Below are 19663 nucleotides of genomic sequence, written 5' to 3' on the forward strand. Positions count from 1 at the left end.
GGGGAATCTCCACTCCCTGGCTGGAGGCACTGCTCGAGGCTGCTTGTCCACCCATCACTCAGGCCTGCCCTCCGCAGCCATGTCCCGGCCCCTGTCAGACCAGGAGAAGAGAAAGCAAATCAGCGTGCGTGGCCTGGCTGGCGTGGAGAATGTGACCGACCTCAAGAAGAACTTCAACCGGCACCTCCATTTCACACTCGTGAAGGACCGCAATGTGGCCACCCCGAGGGACTACTACTTTGCGCTGGCCCACACCGTGCGCGACCACCTCGTGGGTCGCTGGATCCGCACGCAGCAGCACTACTACGAGAAGGACCCCAAGGTGCTGCTTGGGGCGCCCCGGGTGGGAAATGGGCTGGGGCCCCCCACCCGGGAGATCCTGACGAAGTGGCGGCCCTTCGTGGGGGGTCCTTCGAATAAAGGGTCCTTCCAGGTTGCTGAGGTTGGAGGAGCAGGAGTGCCAAGTGCAGCTGGGGCAGGGACAACCCCGGGCAGAGAAACCCGGGGGCAGGGTGGCGGGCAGGTTGCAGGGCTCAGATCAGGCGGGCTGGTTGCAAAGGCAAGTGCCCATTCAGAGAGCAGAGGGGCTTCTGGTGGTCGGGAAGACCCCTGCGGCCTGGGTTGGACCTGAAGTGGAAGGCCGGGTCATTCAATATGAGCGTGGTGTCTCTGTGGAGTGGGTGGTGCTGGTGTGCAGCCGGGACAGCTGGGGTAGTGGGATCAAGTGTCTGCTGGGGTCATGGTAAATGTCAGCAACCTGACACTCGTGGGCAGGGGAGGGGGAGGGGCAGGCGAGTGGGCCAGGGAGGGGAACCTAGGAAACCAGGAGGCCAGGTACCGTCAGCATCCTCTGTCCTCTTCTTGGGGCTGAGGCTTGAGGACCAAGGGGGACTGGGCACCACAAGGACAGGAGGTGGCCAACTCTAGCTGTGAGTCATGGTGACCTTGAGCAAATGACTGGTTTCTCCGCTACCTTGGCCTTCCCCTCTGGGGGAGTACTTGGAGGGGCTTCTCCACGTCCTGACTCCCCGGTGGGCCGTCGGGAGGCTCGTGTGAGATGGCAGGGGTTCTCACCTCTCCTAAGCACCTCAATCCCCGAGGTAGATAGGGCAGCCCCATTTCCCAGATGTGGAGACTGAGGCCCAGAGAAGAAAAGCCGTGTGTCCAAAGTCAGAGGAAATGCTGGGCCGGAACCTTCCCGATGGGTCCGGAAGCCTGAGATGGGGAGAAAATAAATGGAGACAGGGCTGGCACGTGCCGGGCCCGAGGAGTGGGACAGGAGGTGTGAGAGGCCTGGCCAAATGCTGCTGGGCAGCCCTGACCCCTCCCCTGCACTTGTCTCTCCGGCCAGAGGATCTACTACCTGTCTCTGGAGTTCTACATGGGACGGACACTACAAAACACCATGGTGAACCTGGCCTTGGAGAATGCTTGTGATGAGGCTACCTACCAGGTGTGGAGGGGGCTGGGAGCGGGGCGGGGAGTGGGGCAAGCTGAGGAATTGGGGGATTCACCTGCTGGCCCTTGGCCTTGACCACTGCCACATCCTCCCCCCTCCAGCTGGGCCTGGACATGGAGGAGCTGGAGGAGATCGAGGAGGATGCGGGGCTGGGCAACGGGGGCCTGGGTCGGCTGGCCGGTAAGTGGGCAGGGTGGCAGTGGTGGGGTGGGCAGTAGGGTTCCTTTCTGCCAGGTCCCTGACACCCACCTCCCTGCAAACCCCTAGCCTGCTTTCTGGACTCCATGGCAACACTGGGCCTGGCTGCCTATGGCTATGGGATCCGCTATGAATTTGGGATTTTTAACCAGAAGATCTGCGGGGGCTGGCAGGTGAGCAACCTTGGGCCCTGGCCTTGTGGGGACCCAGGCATGATGGAGAGGACCCCCATTGGGTCATCCACCTCTGGATAGATCCAGAACCAGCCTCAGCTTTGACAGAAAGCATCCTTGTCCCTTCCCCCTGGCCCCAAAACCTGCTGGTCACTCTTGGAACAGGTGGTCCACGCCTATGGAACCTCTCAGACTCCCATACACATGCCATGTCCCATTGGATACCCCACCAGACCAGGGACCCACCCTAGGGCCCTTAAATTACACTCTAGAGAGGGCATACCAAGGCTCTGGCTCCTGCCCTACCCACTGCCCCCTGTGGTGTACGTCTGGGTCTGAGCCTGGGTCTGACGCTGCCTTCCTTTCTCCCCGCCCTGCCCTGGGCTCAGATGGAGGAGGCTGATGACTGGCTTCGCTATGGAAACCCCTGGGAGAAGGGCCGCCCCGAGTTCACGCTGCCGGTGCACTTCTATGGCCGAGTGGAACACACCAACCAGGGGGCCAAGTGGGTGGACACACAGGTGAGGGAGCTGGGGGAGCTGCCAGTGAGAGGGAAGTGGGGAGGCTCTGGAAGAAAACAAGGAGATACAGGGCAAGAGCCTGGAGGCTACTGGACCCAGGGCTACTTATCATGGAGGACACGGAGGCTCAAAGAGGTTAAGTGACTTACTCAAGGTCACACAGTTGGAGCCAGGAGAGGCTGGAGACAGGATCACAGAGGAGCCAGGCCAAAGCACAGAGCCCAGGAGGAGGAGAGAGGCCACCCTGCTCCACCAGTGCCCTTTCCCTGACCTGGTTCCTTTCCACCCCATAAGACTCAGCCAAGAATAATCACGGTGACTTGACTCCCCAGCACATCGAAACTGGCAGCTTGATGGGGAGCAAAGCAACAGCCCAGAAAGGGGGACAGGGAGAAAGTGAAAACCTTGAGAGAGGAACTGACTTGTTCAAGGTCACACGACAAGTTAGAGGGAGCCGAAAGCCAAACCAGGTGTCTGAATCCCAGCCCCGTCAGTTCTCTTGCTGTGGCTGTAGGTCATGGGCCTCCAGAGGGCTGCACAGAAACCTCTTGGCTTCCAGACTCAGGCATTGGTTCCGCTGCCATCGTGATAACGATTCCGCAGGGGCTCTGGCTGCCCACCAAGCTCTATGCTCCTGGGCCGGTCCCTTCCCTCTCTGAGCTGCAGCTTCCACTCTGTTCCAGTCCGCGGCTCAGTGACTTAGTGTTGGGGAGAAAGGGTGCTGCCCCCTGGTGGGCGTGGATGTGCCCCCAGGTCCGTGGTAGCAGGAACCATTGGCTCATTGCGGGAGGTGGGGCCTGCATTAGATACTGCCGATTAGCCCTGTGGTCAAGCGGGCATAAGCCCTTGGGATGGCCTTGACATCTGTGTCCCCTTCAGCAGGACCCCAGGCTCCCCCCAGCCCTCTCATGCGCCCAGAGAGTCCTCTAGGTTGCGCTCAGACCAGGTGGGCCAGCTCATCCCCATCCCTGCAGGGTGGCCACCAACAGAGAGCCCAGCTCTGGGCTCCGGGCTCATCACTGCCCCCTGTAATCCTCACAAGCATCCAGGCAAGGTGGGGTGGGGGGTGTGGGGAGGTCCTGGGGGGGGTCCTCTCTTTATGGACGAGGTCCAGAGAGGCTGAGAGGCTTGCTCATGGTCACCCAGAGTCGGCGCGGGAACCCAGGGCTGGGAACTGGCAAAGCACAAGGACAAAGGCTGGAATGCCAGCTCTCAGGGCCCCACGACTCATGTGGCAGATACCTAGCTCCTGACACCAAGCCCGACACCCCTGCAGGTGGTGCTGGCCATGCCCTATGACACGCCGGTACCCGGCTATCGCAACAACATCGTCAACACCATGCGCCTGTGGTCGGCCAAGGCCCCCAATGACTTCAACCTCAAGGACTGTGAGTCCAGCCCTGGCCACCAGCAGCCCCGCCCACCCTGCCCGCACTCAGTCCCCGGCCTGACGCTGTCCCCACTTTCACCCCTCAGTCAACGTCGGTGGCTACATCCAAGCTGTGCTGGATCGAAACCTCGCTGAGAACATCTCGCGTGTCCTGTACCCCAATGACAACGTATGTCACCTCCTGGGCTGGGGACAGGAAGCCTGAGGGCCTGGGAGAGGGCAAAGACTGGGAGGGACTGTCCCTGGGTGCCCTAGTCACACCCAGGACATAGTTTTTGTTTTTTAAGTTTATTTATTTTTTGGTAATCTCTACACCCAATGTAGGGCTTGAACTCACGACCTGGAGATTAAGAGTCACGTGCTTTTCTGACTGAGCCAGCCACGTGCCCTGCACCCAGGGACATACTGGTGGCTCCTGTGTGTCTTTGTTTTCCCCCCAAGTTCTTTAAAAGGACACCTAAGTCCTGGGGACAGCAAGCTAGGGCAGGGCACTTTGGATCTGCTGTTCCCTGGTGATGCTGACAATACCGGTCCTTGTGTGCCTCCCTCCTAACACCATCCTCCGCCACTACTTCTCGGTGGGCGAAAGACCCCTGGGCCCTGGAGGTGGGGGTTGTTCAGGGCTCAAGGGCCTCGGCGTGGGCAGGAGTCTCCTGGCCCCACCCGCAGCAGTGTTAGCCAACCCCCCCAACCTTGACTTGCTTAACCTTGCCTTGGACTGTTCCCAGTTCTTTGAGGGGAAGGAGCTGCGTCTGAAGCAGGAGTACTTTGTAGTGGCTGCCACCCTCCAGGACATCATCCGCCGCTTCAAGTCCTCCAAGTTCGGTTGCTGCGACCCTGTGCGCACGAGCTTCGATGCCTTTCCGGATAAGGTACCAGGGCCCAGGGAGGGCCCCTCTCCACACCTCCCATGACGGGTGTGCCGCCAACCTCTCCCCTCCAGCCTCTGCCTGCCCCACTCATTTTATAGAGGAGGAAGTAGAGGCTGAGGGTACCCTGCTCAGGACCCTCAATCGATGGGCACATCACCTGGGGACTGCCCCCCTCCTCCTGCCCACAGCTGCCCCTCTGAGGACTTCTACCCCCAGCTCTGCCCTGGGGCCATGTGGGCCCTTGGAGGGGGCTCGAAGGGGCAAAGGACAGTGATCACAGCCGTGGTTTGGATCCCAGACTGACTCCCAGCCCCCCTCTCCACAGGTGGCCATCCAGCTAAATGATACCCACCCCTCCTTGGCCATCCCTGAGCTGATGAGGATCCTGGTGGACCTGGAGCGGCTTGACTGGGACAAGGTGAGCTTCAGGAGTGACTGACCCTCTTTCCGTCCCAGGGTTCCCTTCCCAGTGTGAGAAGTGGAAATATGGGAGTGCCGCCCTCGTGGAACAGACCGCAGCGTGAGGCCCAGAGGGCGAGTGTCCTCAAACCTGCTCCTCGGTGGCAGGGCCCAGGCTCCTGGCTGCATACTGTGCGTGTAGAGAGCCCTGGCGGTTAGGCCCCAGGGTTCCTGACTCCCCATCCTGCCCATCAGGCCTGGGACTTGACAGTCAGGACCTGCGCCTACACCAACCACACTGTGCTGCCCGAGGCTCTGGAGCGCTGGCCCGTGCATCTTATTGAGACGCTGCTGCCCCGCCACCTCCAGATCATCTATGAGATCAACCAGCGCTTCCTGAATGTGAGCGGAGGACCCCTGGGCTGGGGGCGTGGGCTGGGGAAGGCTGCTCGCAGTAGGCATCCTGACACTAGCGGGGGTGGGGGGGTGGGGGGCGCTATGCGCGGAGCTCTGGGGGTATGGGGCTGGGGACCTGGGTTACAGGTCCGTGCCTGAGCTCTGGGCTGTCCCCGCATAGCGGGTGGCAGCTGCGTTCCCAGGGGATGTAGACCGGTTGCGGCGCATGTCGCTGGTGGAGGAGGGCACAGTGAAGCGCATCAACATGGCCCACCTGTGCATCGCCGGGTCGCACGCGGTCAACGGCGTGGCTCGCATCCACTCAGAGATCCTCAAGAAGACCATGTGAGACACCTCCCTCTCCTCCCGCTGGCCCCGCCCCCTGCTGGTCCTGCCCCTCCCTCTGGCCCCTCCGTGAGACCCCCTCCCACTGGCCCCGCCCCTCTCGCTGGCCCCGCCCCTGGCCCACCTCCTTGACGTACAGGCCGGGGGGCGGGGGCGGGGGCGGGGGCGGGGGGGGAGAGGGAGGGGCACTACCTGACCCCTGCTGGCCCTTTCCACAGGTAGCACGGCTTTTATAAGCATCGTGGCCCTGATGTCCAGAACACTTCTGTCCCCAGATGACCCCCTCTCACACACAACCACCCCCTCACCTCCAGGCCCCTCTAAGCAAGAAAGCAGGGTAAGGCCTCAGGGAGGAGGCCTTCATCCCACAGGGACGAGTACTGACCCTCCAACCCCATCCCGCAGCTTCAAGGACTTCTACGAGCTGGAGCCTCATAAGTTCCAGAATAAGACCAACGGCATCACCCCTCGTCGCTGGCTAGTTATGTGTAACCCTGGGCTGGCAGAGGTCATTGCTGAGGTGAGAGGTCACTGTATGGCCACTAGGAGTCAACACGGGTCACTACAGGGATCAGCTGTGTATGGATGTGGAGGTGGGTCACTGTAGGGGGCCCCCGGGTTCACAGTCTAATGGAGAGGGTCATCAGCAGGTCACATCAGAAGTGAGACCGGCAGGGGGCAGAGACTGTGAGCAGGGCTTCGGGGTCATTGCCTGTCTGAGGAAAAGGCCAGGAGGAAGGCCTGCTGGGGTCAGGTGGGGTCAGCCATCAGAGCTCAAGGTCCAGAGGGAAGATGGCTGTGCACACCCCACGCCTCTGCTGGAGGCTGGAGAAGGAGGGGCTGTCTGCCGGGGACAGGGCTTGGCTGACCTGGAAAGGGACCCCTCTGTGAGGGAGGACAGAAGAGGGACATAGGCCTGACCGCCATCTCCCGCAGCGCATTGGGGAGGACTACATCTCAGACCTGGACCAGCTGCGCAAACTGCTCTCCTTTGTGGATGATGAAGCCTTTATCCGGGATGTGGCTCAAGTGAAGCAGGTAGGCAGTGCGACAACCCGGGACCCTCGTGCCAAGCGTGGGAGGGAGCGTGCTGGAGGCGCCGGTTGCCTGCGTCCGGGAATGGCCAGGGGAGCCCGTCTCTCCTGCAACCTCAGGCCCCTGGTAGAAGTTGCCTGGAGTCCATGGCGAGAAGGCATCAGCTGATGGCCCTGGAAGAGTGCTGACATTGATTAGCAATGTCTGCTCTGGGGCAGGCGTGGAGGGGGCGGCAAGCGAGACTCCCATCCTCCACCTTTCTGGGAAAGAAATTACACTGTAGGATTTCTTGAGGCTGAGGCCTGTTGGTGAGCTCTTCTCCCTCCCTCCCTTCAGGAAAACAAGTTAAAGTTTGCTGCATACCTAGAGAAGGAATACAAAGTCCATATCAACCCCAACTCGCTCTTCGACATCCAGGTGAAGCGAATTCACGAATATAAACGCCAGCTCCTCAACTGCCTCCACATCATCACCCTGTACAACCGTGAGTGGCAGGGTTTCACTTGGTCTCTTGGGGCTCTCCTCTGTGTACTCCATATTTCCTAATCAATGTCTCTCCTTTGGCCTTGGGACAACTCTTGGGACATGGGATTATCCCCATTTCATAGACGGGCAAACTGAGGCTCAGAGAGGGGGAAAATGGCAGATCTGAGGTCACATAGCAAGTGGTTGCCCAAATCAGGTCCACTGTCTCCTGGCCAAGGCCCTGGCTGGATGGGTGCTGTCAGGAGGGGTTACCCAGAGGGAAGACCTGGTCCACTGATCTCTGCTCTGTTTCTCTACAGGCATCAAGCAGGAACCCAATAGGTTTGTTGTGCCCCGAACTGTGATGATTGGAGGGAAGGTGAGAAGCCAGGACACAGACTGTGGCTCTGGTCCTTTGACACCCAGGTTGAGGTTGACCTGGCTGGGTTGCAGGATAGGGGGTAGGGGGCCAGGCTGTGGGGCTGACCCCAGACTCTGCCCCCACAGGCTGCCCCTGGATACCACATGGCCAAGATGATCATCAAACTCATCACGGCCATTGGGGATGTGGTTAACCATGACCCGGTGGTAGGAGACCGCCTCCGTGTGATCTTCCTGGAGAACTACCGAGTCTCGCTGGCAGAGAAAGGTGGGGTGCCACCAGAGAGAGGCTCTGATGAGTTCAGTGCCAGGAAGAGCTATTGGTTACCTGTTCCTAGCATGCTGGCACTTGGAAGAAGAATCTGGAGAGGACAATGCTCAAATCACGAGGATGTCCCCCTCTCATGGTGGAATTTCAGGCAGAAATGATAGGGCAGATTTGCCCTTCAAATCACACACACACTGGGGCAGGGTTGGGGAGAGAGTCCAGGGTAGATCTCGGGTGTTCAAGGATCACCAAGCAGTGACAGGGGGCTGGTGATGAGAGGGAGACTCAGTGGGTGACTTCTGTAGGGTTGGGGTGGAGGGGGCTCTGAATCCGGTTAACTCCGCAGTCCCCGGCTGGGGTGGGACTATTCCTGGAGCTGAGCTTGTCCCCTGCTGCTTCCCCACAGTGATCCCCGCCGCTGACCTCTCTGAGCAGATCTCCACAGCAGGCACTGAGGCCTCAGGCACGGGCAACATGAAGTTCATGCTCAATGGGGCTCTGACCATCGGCACCATGGACGGGGCCAATGTGGAGATGGCGGAAGAGGCGGGAGAAGAGAACTTCTTCATCTTCGGCATGCGGGTGGAGGATGTGGAAAAGCTTGACCAGAGAGGGTATGGGGGGCAAGGGCTCCAAAGTTCACAGTCCGTGGGCAGGAGGCACCGAGGTGTGGCTCCTGGAGGGTAGGGCTTGGGGGGCCAGAGGGCATGCCTGGAAAGGCTGGTCCAGGCTGTGTACGGTCTTAGTTTTGGCCCTCAGGATTCTGGAGAACTTTTGAGGTAACTTATAACACATGAGGTTAATGGCATAGGAAAAGAAAGAAGCCACACAGAACTCAAGGCAAAGGAAAAGAAAATTATATCAATCCTAGGACATGATATTATTTCTGGAATTTCTGGAAGTAAAATTAAATTCTGACCCCCTGGCAGCTGTGGCAAAAAGGGAAATATAAGTAGAGTACGTACAGCTGTGTTTGTGGTCGGAAATGCCATTTTTCAAAGTAGATATTTTCCTGGCTTTACGTTTCTTTTTTTTTTTTTTAATTTTATTTATTTATTTGAGAGAGAGAGAGAGAATGAGAGAGAGAGAGCATGAGAGGGAAGAGGGTCAGAGGGAGAAGCAGACTCCCCACCGAGCAGGGAGTGCGATGCGGGACTCGATGCGGGACTCCAGGATCATGACCTGAGCCGAAGGCAGTCGCTTAACCAACTGAGCCACCCAGGCGCCCTGGCTTTACGTTTCTTAAAATTTATTTTATTTTATTTTTTTTAAACTTTTTTTAAATTTATTTATTCATGAGAGACAGAGAGAGAGACAGAGAGAGAGAGAGAGATAGGCAGAGGGAGAAGCAGGCTCCCAAGGAGCAGGGAGCCCGATGTGGGACTCGATCCCAGGACCCTGGGATCATGACCTGAGCCGAAGGCAGACGCCCAACCATCTGAGCCACCCAGGTGCCCTTAAAATTTATTTTAAAATATATTTTTTTCCTTATCATAAAAGCAATACATGCTCCTGAATTGGAAACATACAAAACCACAAAGAATAAAATAACTGTCATTCATAATCTCATCATCCATTTTTAAAGTCACAGCTCTTTTTCTACATACTTATGTATGTGTGTGTATCTGTAAAAGTTGGGACCAACACCTGTACAATTTTGATGCCTTCACACAATTTTGACTCCTGATATCATTAAACAGTTTTTAAAATATTTTATTTTATTTTTTTAAGATTTTTATTTATTCATTTGAGACACAGAGATACAGAGAGAGAGAGAGAGAGAGAGAGAGAGAGAGAATGAGCTGGGGGAGAGGCAGAGGGAGAGGGAGAAGCAGGCTCCCCGCCGAGCCAGGAGCCCCATGTGGGGCTCGATCCCAGGACCCCGGGATCATGACCTGAACTGAAGGCAGGTGCTTAACCATCCGGGCCACCCAGGCGCCCCAATCTTTAAAATATTTTAAATGTCTGCACAGGGTTCCATCAAAATGGAGGTGTCATAACTTATTGAACTAGTTCCATAGTGTTGGACATTAGGTTGATTTCTGCTGTTCGGCAGTGTAAATATCCCTGTGATGATCATCCTTTTACACCCATGTCTCCATCTTTATTTCCTTAAGATAATTAGTAGAGGGGATATTTCTGAGTCAAATAAGGTATGAGTTCTTTTTTTCTTTTCTTTCTTTCTTTTTTTTTTAAAGTATGAGTTCTTAAGGCTCCTGATGCATGTTGCCAAATGGCCTTCCAGAAAGTTGGTACCAGTTTACGCTCCCCCCAACTGCTTCTGAGAGCTGGCATTAAATACTGAAAGGAAATTCTCCTGTTGGGCTTGACTAGGAAGTTCAGACTGTGTCCTTTGGACAGGAGGGAGATAGGACATGTTTTGAGCAAGATCCAACATGTTCAGAAGCAGGCTCCAGAAGGACGGTTTTGGCTGCGAGGTGGAGACTGGACTGCAGGGGAGGAGGAGGCAAAGTGCAGGTGGGGGCCCCAGTGTGTGGGCTGACACCGGAGTGCGAGGAGAGTGGCCTCCAGCGTCAGTGCTGGGGATCGGGGTGAAGGATGTCCTCTGGCTCCCTGCCCCCTCGTATTTGTGGATCCTGACCCACTGCACCCACTCCTTGGCCTGAGTGGCTGGATGGAGGTGGGGAGGGAAGGAAAGAGATGAGACTGGCCTTGGGGAGGGTTTTGAGCCCAGGCATTCCGGAAGGAAACATACTGGTTAGCAGAGGTAGCGGTGTGTGGGCAGAAGAGCACTTGGTTTGGGGCCTCAAGCACAGAAGGGGGTTGAAAAGCTGGGCAGAGAAGGGAGGGGGCCGCCAGGGAAGGACCGCCAGAGGTGGTGCAGCTGCTCCGGAGAGGGCAGCAGCAGGCTGGGCCTGGGTTTTGACCCTGGCGCTTAGGACTTCTCGGGTTTTCTTGGGAGGAGGAACCAGGAACTCCTTTCCACGGCGCTGACCGCTCTTTCCCCACAGGTACAACGCCCAGGAGTACTATGACCGAATTCCCGAGCTTCGGCAGATCATTGAGCAGCTGAGCAGTGGCTTCTTCTCCCCCAAACAGCCGGACCTGTTCAAGAACATCGTCAACATGCTCATGCACCATGACCGGTGAGCTGACTGGCCAGGGAACCGTGCAGGTGGGGCTGCTGGGCTGAACGGCTCAGGTGCGGTGTGGGGAGGCTGGGCAGCGGTCCTGGGCAGTTGGGGCCAGGCTCCTTTGCTCCTTTGGAAGCAGCTTTACTCTCCTGGCCCCCGGAAGACCACCAGGAGAGGACGGGCTTGGCCCTTGACTTCATGGAACTCCCTGCCTCTCTATTCCTTTCCAGGTTTAAAGTCTTTGCAGATTACGAAGACTACATTAGATGCCAGGAGAAAGTCAGTGCCTTGTACAAGGTGAGGCGTCCTGGGCCAGGGGTCAGCAAGGCTTTGGTGGCCCTGGCTGGGCTGTGGTGGATGTTGGGGATCCCACGGGCAGAATGAACCCAGAGCTGTGTTTTGGCCTGTAGAACCCAAGAGAGTGGACGCGGATGGTGATCCGCAACATAGCCGCATCAGGCAAGTTCTCCAGTGACAGAACCATTGCCCAGTACGCCCAGGATATCTGGGGCATAGAGCCTTCACGCACGCGCCTGCCAGCCCCTGACAAGACCATCTGAGCCTCCAGACCGGACCCCAAACTGGCCCCTGAGTTTGTTTGCAATCCCTTGGGTGGGCCAACCCCAGCTCTTGGTCCGGAGGGGGGTACTACAGTTAGATCTCTCAACCTTTTCCTGGAACCCCCCATTTTCCCCCGGCATCAAGATCCTCGTGTCCAGCATGACTGAGGACGCTGCTCCCATCCTGTTCTCCGGCTCCCTGCCCCTCCTAGTATGGGTCTCACCGACTGCACCCACTCCCCAATAAATTGATTCTCCTTGGGAGCCTCCTTATTCCAATGTCTGTTGGGAAATATTTTTAGCTCTGGGCAGGCCTAACAGCCGCCGCGCAGGCACCGTGCCCCACCCCTCCACCCGCAGGTGCGTCCCCTCGGAAGGAGGGGGCAGCCCATGGGGGCGGGGCCGAGACTCTCCAGCCTCCTTCAGGCGTCACCCTCCACGCCTCTCTTCCCAGAGCTGTGTCCATACTAGGTCAGCGGCCTGCCAGGCTGGCCGAGGGCGGGGCGTCTCCTGGGTGGAGCCCACCGGGGCCGGGAGCTGGGACTTGGGCAGAGGCCTCCGGGACTACCGAGGATCCACGCTGTCCCGGCCGGGACTCGGGAGGGGGAGGAGCCTGTGGGTGGTTGACGCCTTTTGGACTCCGCCCTTAGCCCCGCCCCACTGCGGCGTTTAAGGGTCTCTAAGCAGGTGGCTACGCTTGGTCTGAAGTCGGGGAGTTAGGGCGGGGGACACTCACAGACCGTCTAGGCTAGGCCAGTGTTGCCCCCTCCCACTTTGGGGAAACTGAGGACCAGAAACGGCCTGTTCCTGGGCCTCATATTATCAAGACTGAGGTGTAGGGGAGGTTCTGCCTCCCCAGCCCTGAGGCAGGAAGGGGCAAGCCTCCAAAGGCAGGTTTGGGGCCCGTGGTTTCACAGTGAGTGTGTTTGAACCCAAACCGCCGGAAATGGTTACCGGCTCCCCTGGGCCTGGCTTGTGGGGACCCCAACTGCCTGTGGCTGCCCCTCCCAAGTTCCTCCCTGCCGGGGGTGGGGGGACCCGCACGCCGGTTTCCAGTCTCCAAGCTGCGCAGAACCCACCCGCGGCTTGCAGCTGCCCCTTCCCATCTGGCCCCGTGGGGAGCCAGGCTTCCGGATCCCGTCCCCACTGTATGAACTGGAGCCCCCCCGCCCCCATCCCCAGACACCGAGGCCACGTTTTCAGGTAGCCGCGTTTTCATTCCTCCCTCCCACAGGCCCCTGTCCCCAAATGTTCCTAGCCCCTGCTCCAGGCTATCACAAGGACCCGCTGTCCCCACGGCCCCGATCTCTACCAGGTCCGTGCCCCCCTCTGCCCGCAGGAAGACGCCCGGCCCCGGGTCCGGTTAGCCCCGTGGGAACGGTTTGTCTTCGAAAACAGGAACCCGGGCCGGGGGCTGGGCGGGGCGCCCCTTCCCCACCGCAGTCCGCTTCCTGCCCCTCCCGGCTTCCTCTGCCCAACACCAGGCAGGGCGGGGGGCATAGGGGCGTCTGGGTGGGGAGAGAGAGCTCTCGGTTCAGTTCCCCCCCCTCCACGCCCCGCGAGGCCTGACCTCCGCTCGCCCACCCTCCGCGCGGCGGGTGGCGCAGCCCCAGCCCGCGGCCCTGGCCTCCCGGGCGGCGCGGCAGGGGAGGGGTTAAGTTGCCGCAGGGCCCGCCGCGTGCGGGGCGAGAGGGAGCCCCCGGTGGGGGGAGGCGCAGCCAGCGGTTCGGAGCCCCGCGCAGGGGCGGGAGGGGCGGGGAGGGGAGGGGGCGGCCGCGGCGCGGGGGCGGGGCGGCGGGAAGCGGGGCCGCGGCGCGGAGAGCGGGCGGGAGCCGCAGCCGCAGCGAGGCCGGCGGGCTGGAGCGCACGGAGGTGGCGCCGGCCCGGCCGGGTGCGGGCTCAGTGCCGCGGGTCCCAAGAGTGAGTGAGCGAGAGCGGGCGGGGCGCTGGGCAGAAGAGGGCCGGGCCCCTAGGGCTCCCCCTCCCCCCACCCCGGGCGACGCAGGCGGGCTGGGGGCAGCGGGTGGATTGGTGGGTGCAGAGTCTGCGGCCGGGTCCGGGGTGGGAGGGAGAGAGCTGAAGCGCCCTGGACAACCCGCGGGAGGGGGCGGCATCCGCGGCACATCCGGCTCTTCCCAGCCACGTCTCAGCGGGACCTTCTCCCGCGGACCCCCCCATTTGACAGATAAGAAAATTGAGGCTCCGAGAGGCCAAGTGACTCTCAAGGTCACGCAGCGAGGCAGCAGCGGGGCTAGACGGGGTTGGCTATGGGTGGCTCCTAGGAAAAGTCGGCCAGAGAACTCAGGAGAGTAGCCCCCCTCCAGCCCGGGGGAGTTTGTGTAGGGGCGGGGTACCTTTTCGTGGGGCCAGGCCCTGCCAAAGTCCGGGAATGAGGGGTGGCAGGGCGTTGCGGCCGCAGAGCTTGTCTTGGACTGCGGATGAAGGGGGGGGGGCGGCGGAATGGGCGTGTGTGCGCACCCATGGGGGCGTGTGCGTGTGTGGGAGTGTGCATGCGTGTAGGTGCCCTGTCTTGTGTGTGTGCACACGTGTGCGATTCCAGCGCCTCTGTGGCTGCGGAACTCCAGGTTGGCCTGGCTCGAGTGAGCTGCAAGTCCGGGAACTGGCCCCATCAACGGGTTTGCGTTCTGGGCTGGAAGGCTGGGTATGTGTGCCGGAGGGTTCCTTCTTGCAGGTGTGTGCGGGGTGTGAGTGCCATTGTGTGTCTGAGACGGAGGATGGGAGGCAAGTGCCTGAGGCTCGGGTGTGTGTGTGGGGGGGCGGGTGTCTTACACCCCAATATGAGCCCCTGGCCTCGGGTATAGAATGAGTGTGTGTCCCTGCATGGGTGCGTCCGACCCTGCCAGTGACTGGAGTTGCTGGTGGATTCAGCCAGGCATTCTCCACCCCTCACGGCGCTAGCGCCCCCTTCTGGGCACCCTTCTCTGTGTGCTCGAACGTGGCCGGCCTCTGTGTGCGCTCCCAGTTCGACTGTGCAGTGTGGGGGCCTGGGTCAGGAACTCCGGCTGGGGAGGAAGACGGTCGGCTGAAGGGCTGAGGCCGGACCCCTGGGGCCTTCACTGAGGAGGTGGCTTGGGAGCGCGCGGTTCCCAGGCTCAGGCTTCCCGTTGACGCCTCCCGGCCGCCGCGGGCTCCCCCCCACCCCCACCCCGCCCGAGGAATGTTCTTCTCCACTCCAGCTCGCCTCCCCAGGGGCAGGCCCCTGGGGGCTGCCACAGCCCCGCCTCCCCTCCTAGGGAGCCCAGGAGGGGGCGATGCGGGCAGGACGCCTGGGTTCCTCCCTCCCTCCCATCCCAGGGAGAAATTCCTCCGAGGTCCCCTCAGGCTCCGGGTTCCCAAAATAACCCTGCGGGGGAAGGGAGGCTGTGGCAGGAGGGAAGCGGGAGGGGCGCGGAGCCGAGCCGCGGGGTGCTGCAGGTGCCTCTGGGGAGAGGACGCGAGGGGAAGAGGGCCCAACAGGGGCTGGGGCACAAACCAGTCCCCGGAGTCCTGGCTCGTCCCCATCCCCGGGGAGTCCCCCTCGGCCTTCCCGTGACTCCGAGGGTGAGCCGGAAGCCTCTCGGCCAGTCGGTTTCCCAACTGGTGGGTTGCACCATCCGCGGGCCAGACCGTTTAACCCCGGGAGTGGCCGCAGGGGACGACTCCGCCCCTGCCCAGCAGGGGGCGTGCCCGCCCCCCCCCGCCCCCCCCCCCCCCCCCGGGCCCCCCCCCCCCCCCCCCCCCGCCCCGCCGCCCGCCGCGCCTCCGCAGACTCCCTCTCTGCTTCTCCCGGGACAGGGGTCCGGTCCGAGCCCCGTGGGAGGCTCCGGGGTGCAGCTTGGTCCAGCCTACCCGCTCCGACAGCCATGGCGGGCACCCTAGACCTGGACAAGGGCTGCACAGTGGAGGAACTGCTCCGCGGCTGCATCGAAGCCTTCGGTGAGTGGCACGGGAGGGCACACCCAGCCTGAGCCCAGCCCTGAGCCTGAAGCGGGGTCCCTGCCTCCAAGGACAGACCCCCAGCCTAGACCCACCCAGTTCCGTATCCTGCAACCTTTTTAACGAAAGCCTGCTCTTCGTCACAGGGTAGAGAGATCCCTACGCTTCAGAAAGATTGTTTCCCTTCCCTAGTATGCCGGCTTTGAAGGGAGAGGGATGGGATCCCCAGACTCTGGCCCATGAGGAGCATTATCTGTCTCCCCGGAGGATCCGGAGGAACTCTCTATCTCCGGCCTGGGAGCTGTTTCCGGCTGATGGGGGTCAGCTTATCTGGTGAAGGGGTGCCCCTTCCCCCAAGCACTCAGGAAATGACCTCTGGGATTCCTGACCCTGGGGAACCCAGGCTTCTTCCGCCCCAGCTTGTTCCCCTCGGGACGATGGGCCGGGTCAGATGCTCCCCTCCTCCAGTTCTTCGGATCCTGCCTTATCCCTCTCCCACCCTACCTTTTCTCTCTCATCTGCCTGCTGGTTTCAGAGTCTGGGAAAGCAGGTGGTGGGCGGGGGGCCAGATATCCGGCGGGGCTGTGAGGTAGGCTTGAGGGACCGCAGCTACGGGACCAAGGGTCAACCCGCTTCTCTCTGACCCCTCGGAGTTAGATGACTCCGGGAAGGTGCGGGACCCTCAGCTGGTGCGCATGTTCCTCATGATGCACCCTTGGTACATCCCTTCCTCTCAGCTGGCGGCGAAACTGCTCCACATATATCCTTCGCAGGCCTCGCCATGGGCCCCGCAGTCCCAGTCCATGAGGGAGCCCGGCTGCCCAGCCCAGGCCAAGATTGGGCTTCGCGAGCCCCTCCTAGGACCTAGAATTCAGGCTTGGCCCAGCCTTTCTCCACGGCCTAGGCTCCACCCCTTTCCTCCTCTCGACTCAGGCCCCGCCCCCTCCCGCCCCCTCCCCCCCCTCCCGCCCCCTCCCCAATCTGGGCTTTACTCTCCTGCTCCCTACAGTCTAGGACCTGTCCCTACTCCCAGCCCAGGTCCGTCCTCTGGCCTATCTACCAGGACCCAGGCCACGCTTTCAGCCACCCCCAGAACCTAGCCCCCTTCTCAGCCGTGCACCCTCCCAAAGCTCACCCCTCACCCCCCCAGCCTTCAGCCCCTTTCCGACAGGCCCCACCCCAGATCCCGCCCCCAGCATTTCTCCTAGGACCAGGCCGGGCCTTCAGCCTCCCTCCGGAACTCGGAACCCTTCCCCTGCCTCCCTTTCTAGAATTAGTCTCCATTCTCGATTTCCTTAACTCTCCTCCACCTACCAACAATCCCGGAAGGACAACTCCAATTCGCTGCAGGTGAAAACATGCCACCTGGTCAGGTAAGTCTTCCTTTTGGGGCTCTGTCCCCTCCTCTTGCTTCCTTCTCTCAGGCTTCAGACTGGCCTGAGGAGTGGAAAGGGCACGTTCTGGGAGTTGGTCGTGTGGGTTTGAGTCCTGGCTCTGTCCATGGTGGGTGTGCTGCTGCAGGCTTGCCCCTTGCTCGCGTGGGCCTGGGTTTTTGGATCTGCACAGCGGGGGTGGGGAAGGAATGAGCCCCGAGGTGTGTGGGGGGGAATCACAGTTTGGGGCTCTTTCCCCCTCTCTGGGGAGCTCCGGTCTCCGGGGACGATGGGGGAAGGACTGCCTTGGGTGACTGGAAGCTTCTAGCAGGTACTGGATCTCAGCATTCCCAGCAGAGTTTGACTTGAACCCTGAGCTTGCTGAGCAGATCAAGGAGCTGAAGGCTCTGCTTGACCAAGAAGGCAACCGGCGGCACAGCAGCCTCATTGACATCGAGAGTGTGTGCGTGGGGCAAGCTAGAGGGCTGGGGAGGGCACTCAGCATCCCACGCCATCTGTGCTTAATAAATGTTTGTTGACTTGAATGAGTGAGGGTCATGTCACTCTCTTGCTTGAAAACCTATGGCTCCTTGTCACTTTCACAATGTCTCGGCCGGGGATTAAGGCCTTTGGTAGTCTCCGGCCAGCTTGGCATTCCTGCCTCATCTTCCACAGCCCACTCCCATCCCACGCCCTCCATACTGCAGCTGCGCGGTCTGCTCGCCATTCTCCAGCCTTACCTCCCTTCCCACCATGGTGCTCTGCTCATCTGAGTCCCCTTGCCTGCCTCTCTGTGTTGTGAAGACTCCGCTCAAGTGTGGAGTGTCTCTGGGCTCGGAGGGCTCGGAGGCCTCCCAGGGCAGAATTTGTCATTCCCTCCTGTGTTCCCCCACAGCACTGTGTGCAGACACCCCGCCCACCCCTGCCGGCCTGTGCAAAGACCTGTATATGTGCCATGCTGTTTTGTGACTGTTTTTGTGTCCGTCTCCCTCAGTAGACTGTGAGCTCCTCAAGGGCAGGAACTGTGTCTTGCTCATCTCTGTCGCCCCAGCGCCTAGCACAGTACTTGAGTGCATGACGAGGGGGAGATTGCAGGAGTTGCTGGGACGGGGGACCTCAGTGTCCGGTACAGTGCCTCAGATGGTATAGGTCCTCTGTCAGCTTGAGTGGTGTGTCTGCATGATTGTGGGGCCGCACGGCATGGGGCGTCTCCAGCAAAGGGCTCACTGCCCCTGCCCCACCTCTCAGCCCCACCTACAAGTGGAAGAGGCAGGTGACCCAGCGGAACCCTGTAGGACAGAAAAAGCGAAAGATGTCCCTATTGTTCGACCACCTGGAGCCCATGGAGCTGGCAGAGCATCTCACCTACTTGGAGTATCGCTCCTTCTGCAAGATCCTGGTGCGGCGCAAGGGCCTCAGTCAGGGGGTGGAGTGTGGGCTGGGGAGAGGGTCCCAGGAGGAACGGGGTCGGTCCCTGGGGTAGGCAGGGTCCCGGGGTGCGTCGGGGGTTTCAGTGTAACCGATGACGGGCAGCTGGAGGGGGAGGAGTGGCCATCTGTGAGGGGAGGAGCCCGGCGGGGCTGAGGCCACTCCTGCCCCCAGTTTCAGGACTATCACAGTTTCGTGACCCACGGCTGCACCGTGGACAACCCGGTCCTGGAGCGATTCATCTCCCTCTTCAACAGTGTCTCACAGTGGGTGCAGCTTATGATCCTCAGCAAGCCCACGGCCCCTCAGCGAGCCCTGGTCATCACGCACTTCGTCCACGTGGCAGAGGTGCTTGCCTCTCCCCCTCTCCTAAGCTCCCAGGGGGCCAGGAGGGTGACTCCCTCCTTTCCACTCACCCACTGCCTCCTTTCCAGAAAAGCCGGGCCAAATCCTGGGCCTTGTTCAGTGACTCACTGCCTTGCCCCTCCTCGTTCTCCCCTCCCACCCTCCCCCCAGAAGCTGCTGCAGTTGCAGAATTTCAACACGCTGATGGCGGTGGTTGGAGGCCTGAGCCATAGCTCCATCTCCCGCCTCAAGGAGACCCACAGTCATGTTAGCCCTGAGACCATCAAGGTGCCTGGGACCCTGGGGGGGGGGTGTCAGGGGAAGAGCCTCATCAAGCCTGCGGGGCCAGCCTTCCCGGGTCTGGCCTCACTGAGAACTCCCAGTAGTGTTGGGGGCTGGCCACTCCCATCCCCATTTGACAGATACAGAAACTGAGGCTCGGAGGGATTCAATGCTCTTCCTAGGTTACACAGTGAGAGTGGCAGAGTGAGGGCTCACAAGTCTGCCTGACCCCAGAGTTTGCGCTTTTCTCCTCTCCGTATATTTATCTTTTCACATATTGGGTGACGTCCGTATAGAGACGTACTGAAAGCATATGTGCGATTAAAGAAACATTATAAAGAAAACGCCTGTGTAACTACCACCCAGGTCAAGAAATAGAACATTGCCAGCCCCGAAGCTCCCAGCCCCTTAAAGCATAACCCCCTCCCCATCAGAGGTAACGGATGTCATGACTTTCGTAATGATGATGGGCTTGCTTTTCTTTATAACTGTACCACTTACGCATGAATCTCCAAACAATGCGGGGTTTTTGTCGCCTGTTTTTGGATTTTCTATGAATGGAATCCTGTTGTATGTTATTTTATGTCTTGCTTCTTTCATTCTTACATTCTGTTACTTGGAGCAGTTGTTCATTCGGTTCTGTTGCCATATGATATTTTCTTGTAAGTCTACCACAATGTATAGATCTACTTTCCTGTTGAACATCTGGGGGTCTTTCCAGTATGGGCTGTCACAAACAACA

The 19663-nt window shown here is 60.0% G+C and overlaps 2 protein-coding genes and 1 long non-coding RNA gene across 6 annotated transcripts in view; 2 read left to right on the forward strand and 1 right to left on the reverse strand.

Annotated features, from left to right (window-relative positions):
• Positions 1–11830, forward strand: PYGM (glycogen phosphorylase, muscle associated). Its single transcript, XM_025879318.2, has 20 exons — positions 1–322; positions 1352–1453; positions 1561–1639; positions 1727–1830; positions 2220–2351; positions 3628–3739; positions 3828–3910; positions 4470–4613; positions 4939–5031; positions 5268–5414; positions 5590–5753; positions 6159–6273; positions 6690–6791; positions 7125–7272; positions 7574–7632; positions 7761–7902; positions 8309–8516; positions 10875–11009; positions 11228–11294; positions 11408–11830. Exons 1-20 carry the CDS (start codon positions 80–82, stop codon positions 11555–11557), a joined length of 2529 nt encoding a protein of 842 aa, XP_025735103.1. The 5' UTR covers positions 1–79; the 3' UTR covers positions 11558–11830.
• On the reverse strand, positions 9595–14002 carry LOC112829624 (uncharacterized). The gene is made up of 2 exons (XR_003209732.2): positions 13912–14002; positions 9595–11401 (listed from the first exon to the last, which is right to left on the reverse strand). It is a non-coding gene; the product is annotated as an uncharacterized lncRNA (long non-coding RNA).
• Positions 13354–19663, forward strand: part of RASGRP2 (RAS guanyl releasing protein 2) — a 14653-nt gene continuing 8343 nt past the window's right edge. For 2 of the 4 annotated variants that reach the window (XM_025879319.2, XM_073883517.1), the window contains exons 1-8: positions 13354–13477; positions 15353–15493; positions 16151–16253; positions 16804–16866; positions 17195–17329; positions 18115–18265; positions 18469–18642; positions 18811–18927. In XM_025879319.2, the coding sequence (XP_025735104.1) occupies positions 15421–15493; positions 16151–16253; positions 16804–16866; positions 17195–17329; positions 18115–18265; positions 18469–18642; positions 18811–18927 (816 nt within the window). In that variant the 5' untranslated portion in view covers positions 13354–13477; positions 15353–15420. Of the gene's footprint in view, positions 13478–14096; positions 14220–15352; positions 15494–16150; positions 16254–16803; positions 16867–17194; positions 17330–18114; positions 18266–18468; positions 18643–18810; positions 18928–19663 lie in introns of those variants that run through there. The other 2 variants (XM_025879321.2, XM_025879320.2) reach the window with 2 other exon arrangements.

The sequence above is a fragment of the Callorhinus ursinus genome, unplaced genomic scaffold (assembly GCF_003265705.2).
Source record: "Callorhinus ursinus isolate GAN/ISIS: 27379988/994484 unplaced genomic scaffold, GSC_fseal_2.0 scaffold51, whole genome shotgun sequence".
Classification (NCBI taxonomy): Eukaryota; Metazoa; Chordata; class Mammalia; order Carnivora; family Otariidae; genus Callorhinus; species Callorhinus ursinus.